Here is an 8,341-nt window from a genome sequence, read left to right on the forward strand (position 1 = left end):
TGCACACACACACACACACACACACACACACACGCACTCTAAACGTGCACAATTGCGTCCCCCTTAGCCTTCCAGCATGGACTATGGTTTAATTAAAGCACAAATGTGCTGTGTATGTTTTAAGTGCCAGCGAGTTGTGTGTTTACATGATGGTGAATGTAGCCTGTGTCTGCTTGAGTAACTAGTGCAACAACATGAATATTTATATTGTCAATATAATTAGCTATGCAGACTAATGGAGGCCATGTTTTGCACTTTAAGCTACGCCAATTTTATGCGGTTGTTTATTTTCTCACTAGTTGTCCCAACTGTGGCACTAAATAAAGAGCATCGTTATTCCCAAAGCATTAAGCATTCATCAGCTCTAGTGTGTTTGTGTGACTGCTCTAGTTTCAATTTTAACATTTAAATTGTTCTCTTTTTTCTTTTTTCAATTATATATCTCATAACAGTGTGTTTTTTCCTGTTGTTGATAGCGCATTAATTTGTTTGTTGTTAAGTCATTTGCCTTGCCTTCTGACAGAGCATGTCATCAGTTTTTATTCAGGCTTATGCAATTATGCTTTTGCTTTTGTTCCCCGAATGCGATGCAACAAGGCGCCGCTCTAATTTACATCAGTCAAAAGTGAGAGGGAAAGAGCAGAGGCGTCTTACTCTGACCTTTTTTTATTTAACTTGCCACATCTTGTTTTTTTTACATTGATTAATGTCTTCTCCTGTGTCTCTTTGATCCCCCCCGTGTCTACGAGCAGTGTTCGTCCACGCCAATAAGCTCCAGCAGCACATCTTCTCTGCCCACGGCCAGGAGGATAAGATCTACGACTGCTCACAGTGCCCGCAGAAGTTCTTCTTCCAGACAGAGTTACAGGTGAGCCCTGGGCCGGCTAGTAGTCGCCGCAAGCGCGACTACCAATCACACACACACACACACACGGCAGCTTAACAAACAGCAAGCATCGCTCGCTGCCCTCCCCGCTGCTCCATCTGGTATCGGAGACTCAGAAGGAATTATTTCAGTCCGTTTCCAAAACTCATTTGTGATGTGCAGATATGATATGAGTTGATTTGCTTATTAGGCGAGCCGAGCACTAAAATATCTGGATTTAGCGGATTAGCGGAATGTTCGTTTTTGAAGAGGTAATTACATGCAGTGCGGAGGCAAAAAAAAGAAAAAACCACGCGCTTGAATCAATATGCCTGCATCTCCCCTCCTAATCACAGAGGAGGCCTCATGGCTAAATATGAGCTTTGTCCTCAGGGAGACCGTATCTGCCCTTCAACAAAGTTAGTATTTGGACTTCTGAACTCACAATGTTAGAGCGATAATCCATTTTCTTGCAATCTTTTTATTTTTTATTTTTTGGGGGTCTGGTCCTCTGAGAACCTGAAATATGAAACAGGCCTGATTATATTATTCTGCAGTGACGGTGCTGTTTTCAAGCAGCTCTGCAGTCTTTGGGGTTCTTCTACCCCACAGATGCCACAATCCTCATGTCAGATCGTTTTGTTTTGAAAATTAATAATTTGAGAATGATTATAGCACTTTCAAGCCAATCATTGAAGTAGCTCTTTATTCGCCTTGAAGGGCCGAGAGAAGCCCGATAGCCCCTGACCGCATCCCTCAAGTACAGTTCATCCAGCCGAATCTCCGGATTAGCAGCTTTGTGTATTAGCGGGTAGCCAGAGGAAGTACACGGGGCTCGGCTGCCCATTGATTGGCAACGATTTTAATATTGAGATTCAGGTTGTAAACACTGAGCCATGTGTCTGCCAGGAGGAAGGTGAGTGCGATCATTGTCCGTTGGTCATTTGAGCGCAGAGATCATGAATTAAACAATCCACCATCGTGTAGCTTCACAACACACGAGGAGATTTAACTACACCTTTTTTTCATTCGTGCCACTATTTATCACATTTTCATCTCTCATTGATACAAGCGTTCTCTGTATAGCAGAGGTTTGTTGCAGGGACCCGAAAACAATCTCAAATGGCCTGGGGATGTTTTCATACTTTTTTCCCTTTTGACATGTTTGGATGGACTTGATCTCCACCTCCAGGAGCTGTTGTTCCACGCTTGGTTATATTGTTCTGAAGAACCGCGAGGAGAGACGAGAGCGGACTGAGATAGTTGAGATAAATGTGGATTAATGTCAGAGATTATTTACACTGCCTCCAACTCAAAGTTTCCATAACTCCTGAACTTAATGTAAGATTTTCCTTTTTCACCATCCATAGTTCAACATCCAGTGACGGTTGGGGGGGTTTTAGTTGTTTGTTTGCGGTTGCCGCTTCCCATGCATCACACTTCAAAATGTTTCACTGACAGGGCAGTTGTTTGTCAGTCTGTCTGAAGTGGAGCTGTCTTCCAGCAGTGAGAGGAGTGAAAGCGCTCTCTCTCTCTCTCCTTGCCCAGTCTTGAGTTTGGAGCCCCTCCCTGGTTCTCCCTGACACTCTGGCCCACTCGCAGGCTGCCTGGGCTCCTCGTCTCTCGCAGTAGTCGTTGGGGTCAAAGGGCCAGTGCAAGCTGGGAGAAGGAGCGGCGAGAGGGAGAGCTGCCACGGCAGGTGAAGAGAAGCAGGAACGATATTTTATTAATTTGCTGCTGAGATCCTGAAACAGACCAAAGGCTGTGACAGGTATCCAGTGCACCACTCCACCCCCCCCCCCCCCCCCCCCGTGAACTCTACCCTGCGAGGGTCTAGCCAATTTTCGCCAGCCTGTCGAGATGGATGATGGGCGAGCATCCGTCTAATCAGCCCTCCTAGGACCCCCCCCCCGCCCAACCGCCTCCCTCAGAACGGCCAGATTGACTGACTCCTGGGCTTGTGTGCCCCAGAATCCAGATTCCAAAAGAGAATAATCTCTCTTACTCTTCCTCTCCCCCTCCTTGCAATTTTCACTTTATTCCTTCTCACACAGAGAGAAAAGAAAAAAAAAGAAATGAGCACTGAGATGCATGGACCACCATTCCCTTCAAAACTCTCCGGAGAACTTACCTCCACCATCGTACCCGCTCGCACGGCCTCTCCCCCATGCATCCCCCCATTAAAATATGGAGCAAAGTCTAGATATTTCATGAGGTGCTGATGGGGAGGGCAACGGGCTGCTCTCACTGACCCTCGACTCCTGCCAGCTTCTTGAGCAACAAGGAAACGTGGCTTTAGTGAATCCAGCCCAAATAAGATACGCCGTTCTGTCTACCCCCTCATGAGAAGCTAAAAAAAAGTCTCTCTGGGTAGGCGAACACCAAGTCGTAATGTGAACTCTGATAATAAACTTCGTATTCCCTTCGCACGGCCTTCAGATGCTCCAGCACTTCCCACTTACCAAAAGTGCGCCTCTGACGACGCTGCTAGACTGGATTAATTAGCCAGATTCATTAACTGATGGATGTGCCGTATTAGCCACAGCTTAAATCTGACATTTCTCTGAGTGCGGTTCATTTATGAAGAAACGCACATGCTCAGCCCATCCACAGTCAGTGAAGGGCAGCGATCAGAGGCGCCGTGACGATCCCAATCCTTCCAAAGACGAGACAAAGACATGCAAGTTGTATTCCCGTATTCCTGTTAACCTGATCTGCCTTTTTCCCACTTTCCTCCGCCCGTGAAATTTCACTATCTTTCTTCGGAAGTGACACACGATTGTAAGTCATGTGTTAAGTCGTCGGTTGAGGGATTGCGGCACTGTACGGCTTCTCCCTCTCCTCAGACGCCCGCAGGACACCCACCTTAATTGGAGCGTCTTTTTTAAAAGGATGCCTTCAAAGACGATCCAGAGCGCCGTGGCCTTAATGAGTGCCGAAAGTGACAAGAGCACATCTGCATCATGTTCTACTCCCCCCCCCCCCCCCCCCCACACACAAATGAGATTCTCCTCTCCCCATGTGATGGCCATTATTGCCAAGCTGTGACCAATTCCACTGTTTTAATTAAGCATATTTATAGGCTTCATGGTCAGCAGGTGTAAACGGAAATGCATGTCATAATGTCCGTGTAAGACGGAAAAACGGGGAGGCACGGGCAGCCGTGGAGAAAGTGAGAGGGAGTATGAAAAGGAAAATCAAATACAGCTTAAATGTTTTCTTAACATGAAATCTCAAGAATGCTGCTTTTCCAATTCCCCAAAATTTGTTGTTGTTGTTGTTTTTTTTTAGGATTTTCGAATATGCCCCCAAAAACGCCTTAACTGCCCTACGTCCCAAAAGTGTCGCACAAAAGCAAAGCTTCACGTTTGTGTCCCTAAGTGGCTGTCATATTCTCTAAATGTCTTGATCTGCCAAGTATGACAGCTCCTCATGCTTTTGAAAGTTGTATATATATATTTTTTTAGTTTTTCCTTTTATATGACAACTTGTTTTCTTCTTCATCACCCCAGGTGATCGGATTCTGTCGCCGTCTCAAAGCTGCGCCGCAAAATAAAAGAACAGCGTATTAGACGCTTGTGAGGCACCATCATCATTAATATTTAAGCTTATTTATAATTATGTACAACACTGTACACACACGGTAAACGGGGACGTCAACACCCTTAGATGAGTGGCGATGTACCACAATAAGGGTGTTCTAGTTTTGTAGATGGATCAGAATTAGACAGCATGACAGACCTAATGATCCTGGGAGGATATTTGTGCATGTGTGTGTGCATCTACGTGCATGCCGTATGTATTTTTCTTTGTGTCTGTTTCTCCCAGGGTCTGAAATGTGCACGCAAACACATTGTCTGGAGGGAGACATGACAAAAACTCCCAGAAGCCTTTGAGCTGTTCTTTTTTTTTCTTCCTGTGTTGCACCACTGGGGAAAGTTAAATACAAACAAAGACGAGACGCCTGGCGTACTGCGCTAGAATCCGTCGCTGGATCTCTCCCGCAAACGCGTCTCCTCCACTTTTCTTAGTTCACTTTTTGAACAACTTTGATAAATGCCATTTTAAGCGCCTCTCAGGAAATTCGCCACAGGTTTCATTTCGCCGCACTGTAGCGGGTTTGATTTCCATGCACCCATTATGCTGCTGATGTTAACCGAATGCAGCAGAGGCCAAAATAAACACGGCATTAGAACAATTATTCCCCGTTGAATCTCATATTTACACATTAAGACAGCGAGTAGCTGTTGGTTTAGGGTGCCGATGGAAAAGCGGGTGATTTAAAAGCGCCTTTGTGGATTTGCTCCACTATTTCCGTGGAAAATCCTTTCGAAAGAAGGGAAATGCAGGACAAAATTTTGTTACCCCCCCAAAAATAATTCCAAATTTCTTAAGTGGAGTATCAAGTAGCACATGAGGGTGGGGGTGGGGGGTGCTGTAGCATTCCTAGTAAAAGTCTGTCCCTGACTGAAGTGGTTAAACGTGAGAGTAATTGTGTTTTGTTTCTGGGACTGACATGTGGAACCCCATGGACCCCATCTCCCTCCCAGTGACAGGCAGAGATCCTCCCCCCTCGCTCTGTCTAATTAGAAGATGTAGCCCAGGGCTCATGTCCCAGGAAGACCCCCTCCCCCTCCCAAGATGGCTCCCCTAAGAAAGCCCTTAATTGGGTTCTTTAGTCATAGTTTTCATTTTGGTTGGAAAGGCATCTGTGTGTTGCTATCGCCTCAGAATACGGTTTGTATCGCTCTCTTGTGTTTTTTTTTTCCTCCCTCTTGCTGGCCCTCTCTCTATTGCTTTCCCTCTCCCCGTCTCCCACTCTCTCCTCACTTAATGAGGCCCCATAATAACACAGCAGTTGTGCAGTTGTTTTGCTACCTCAGTCAAACAGCAGGATCACTGCATAGTGTGTTTCTAGTACCATTCGCCTGTCTACTTAGACAGGGTAATGAGTATCATTTGCAGCTACAAAGCACCGGCCCACAACAAAAAGGGTGGTCCGTCATCTCTGGCCGCCCCTCAGTTTGGGTAGTTAGACGTCTAATCAAAGCTTTTCCAAACGTTATAGATTTATTGCATGTTTTTACAAAGCGCTCAGTGCAAAAAGTGTCCGGACACGAAAATGACACACATGGAAGACATTGAAATCCATTTTGTGTTGTCAACTCCACCCCAGCCTTGTGCTGTTAGTGTATGACCACGACTCCCCGGGCACCTGACTTCAAATGAGGCGGTCTGTTACCATGGAGACCACGCTGGTTGTGGCACAACATTGTTTGGGGTCAGCCCTCCCCACGGCCGGATAAGTGATGACTGCGAGGAATGCCAACTGCTGTGTTATTTATTTATTTGATTGTGTCCTTCATTGGCTGAGCGTTCCAGCAGTAAGCCTGGCCCGAGCTCAAAGCTGGGAAGGATTAGTCCCTTAGTGGACTGGTCAACGGAAGGGAATGCACAAGGGGGAGGATTGAGTCAATACTGGACCGAGTTCAACATACCATGGAGCATCAAGGCGGGATGCAGCACTCTTGTCTTCCTGCACAGCAGTTTAGCCTGCCGAGACGACGCACAGCGAGAGTTTTCACGGGATCACCCGACAAACAATGGCGCTGCTGCTATCGGCTGAGGTCCGCCATTAATATCTCAATCGTTATCCAATTATAATATAACTTCAAACCTTCACGTTTCTTTGTTTTAAGTCGCTGCGGTTCGGATTGCCTGAAGAAAGACCACAGGTTCTTTGTTTTAGCGTCGCTTGATGACATTGTCTGATGTGTTAATTAAATTCCTGAGTGATGAGTATGGGTATGCACAGGTCTCAGTGGTTTTGTGCACACTCCCCGTGCTCCACATGCAGACTTTTTACAGACTTGCTGCAATGTCAGCCATGCGGGATGAGAGGGGGAGAAAGTAGGCGCAGAATGATAAGAGTTTTAATCAGAGTTTAGAGGAGGGGGGGTTGGTTGAGTCTCTCTGAAAAGGTTTTTATTCTAGAATAACGGAATAGCACGCCCTTGGCCACAGGGTTCAAAAATAAATGTAACACCCGATTATCTCACATATGCTTTGCTGTTGGATTATTGCATCAACAGACATCAAACTCTAAATATCCTAATCCTTAAGTAGTTAAAGATGAAATCTGTTTTGTTTTGTTTAAAATGTAGTTCAACAGTTCTTTAATATACAATATATAATTTCCCCAAACTGTCCTTAACATGGCAATTTTGCATTAGTACGAACATTTTACACACCATAATGGCAATTTGCTTACAAACAAGTTTGAGGTCACAAAATAAAAGCATGGATAATTATACAATATCCTGTTCTGTAAACACTTTATGTAAACACGAATAACTAATTAGTTGTATGTCAAATTATTTTTGAAGTATTTTGTTGTTCAAATATTATTATAAAAAACACATTTACAATTGATTTGCAAGCATTAATACATTTGCTTACTTACTCAGCACTAGATCGTGCACCTAAAATTAATTCCGCTTATGCAAGCATAAATATCAATGCATTGTTACGATTGATAAATGGAGCACTTTGGATCTGAGAGCTTTATAATGTTCTTGTGCAAAGTGCACCCTGCTTGGTGTTTCGGAGAAGCCTTGAAAATAGTCGCTATTGCTCACTCAGCTCTATAACCGCTCAATAGCGTCTGGCTTTAATGCTACGTCCTGGATAACATCAGGCAGTGACCTCACCGTAACATGTGCTCTGCAGGTTTTAACGCTATGCTAATCAAACACTGTTGGCCTCACGATTCATCTTCAGTTTCTCTTCGTGACGTTGGACAATAGGACGATTTTTTCCTTAATGCAGTGAGATCAGATGAAAGGGGGAGAGAGAATGGTCTGCTGGTCTTTGCATGGCTGATGTAAGAGATGCACCTTTGTTGCCTAACTGGAGGCCGGGTGCTGTCGATGGAGAACAGAGCGTTGGGGGAATGGCATAAAAAAAAAGATTGGTTAATAAATCAACTCCCCAGCCTCCTTGCACTTTCCTAATCTTTGCTCATAACTGCTCCCCATTTTCATACTCTCCCTCTCTGCAGCAGAGTTAAATTCCTCAGACGTGCTGCACCTGTTTGCATGGGTACACAAGAACCCTGCCGGATGTTCCCCCTCCTCTTCCACTACCCCTGAGGGCGTTGCAGAAGAGTGATGTAATCAGATGAAAGTGGTGGTTTAACTGTGGCACGGAGCCGGGGAGAATAAGATGGGGGGTAGGGGGGGCTCGCTCCGAGCCAATGCAGCTGGTCTTCATAAGGGTGAAGCGGCTGCGCATTATTGATCAGAGCAAAATGTAATTTAGTGGAGAATTGACTGCTATAGTTTACCTGAACACTGCTGGTAACGCAGCCCTGCAGCAGACCTGTGTGGCCAGCAGGTGGTTGAAAGGAGCCAGAAGGAGATTAAGGGTTGGGTAGAAAGGGAGAAAATGGCTAAGAGGAACGGCGTGGGTTTCAGG

The 8,341-nt window shown here is 45.4% G+C and overlaps 1 protein-coding gene across 1 annotated transcript in view; it reads left to right on the forward strand.

Annotated features, from left to right (window-relative positions):
* Positions 1-8,341, forward strand: part of LOC137904686 (zinc finger protein 521-like) — a 90,627-nt gene that overhangs the window by 70,478 nt on the left and 11,808 nt on the right. Inside the window, exon 8 of the mRNA XM_068748889.1 lies at positions 753-868. Within this exon, the coding sequence (XP_068604990.1) occupies positions 753-868 (116 nt within the window). The remainder of the gene's footprint in view (positions 1-752; positions 869-8,341) is intronic.

This window comes from Brachionichthys hirsutus, chromosome 15, assembly GCF_040956055.1.
Source record: "Brachionichthys hirsutus isolate HB-005 chromosome 15, CSIRO-AGI_Bhir_v1, whole genome shotgun sequence".
NCBI lineage: Eukaryota > Metazoa > Chordata > Actinopteri > Lophiiformes > Brachionichthyidae > Brachionichthys > Brachionichthys hirsutus.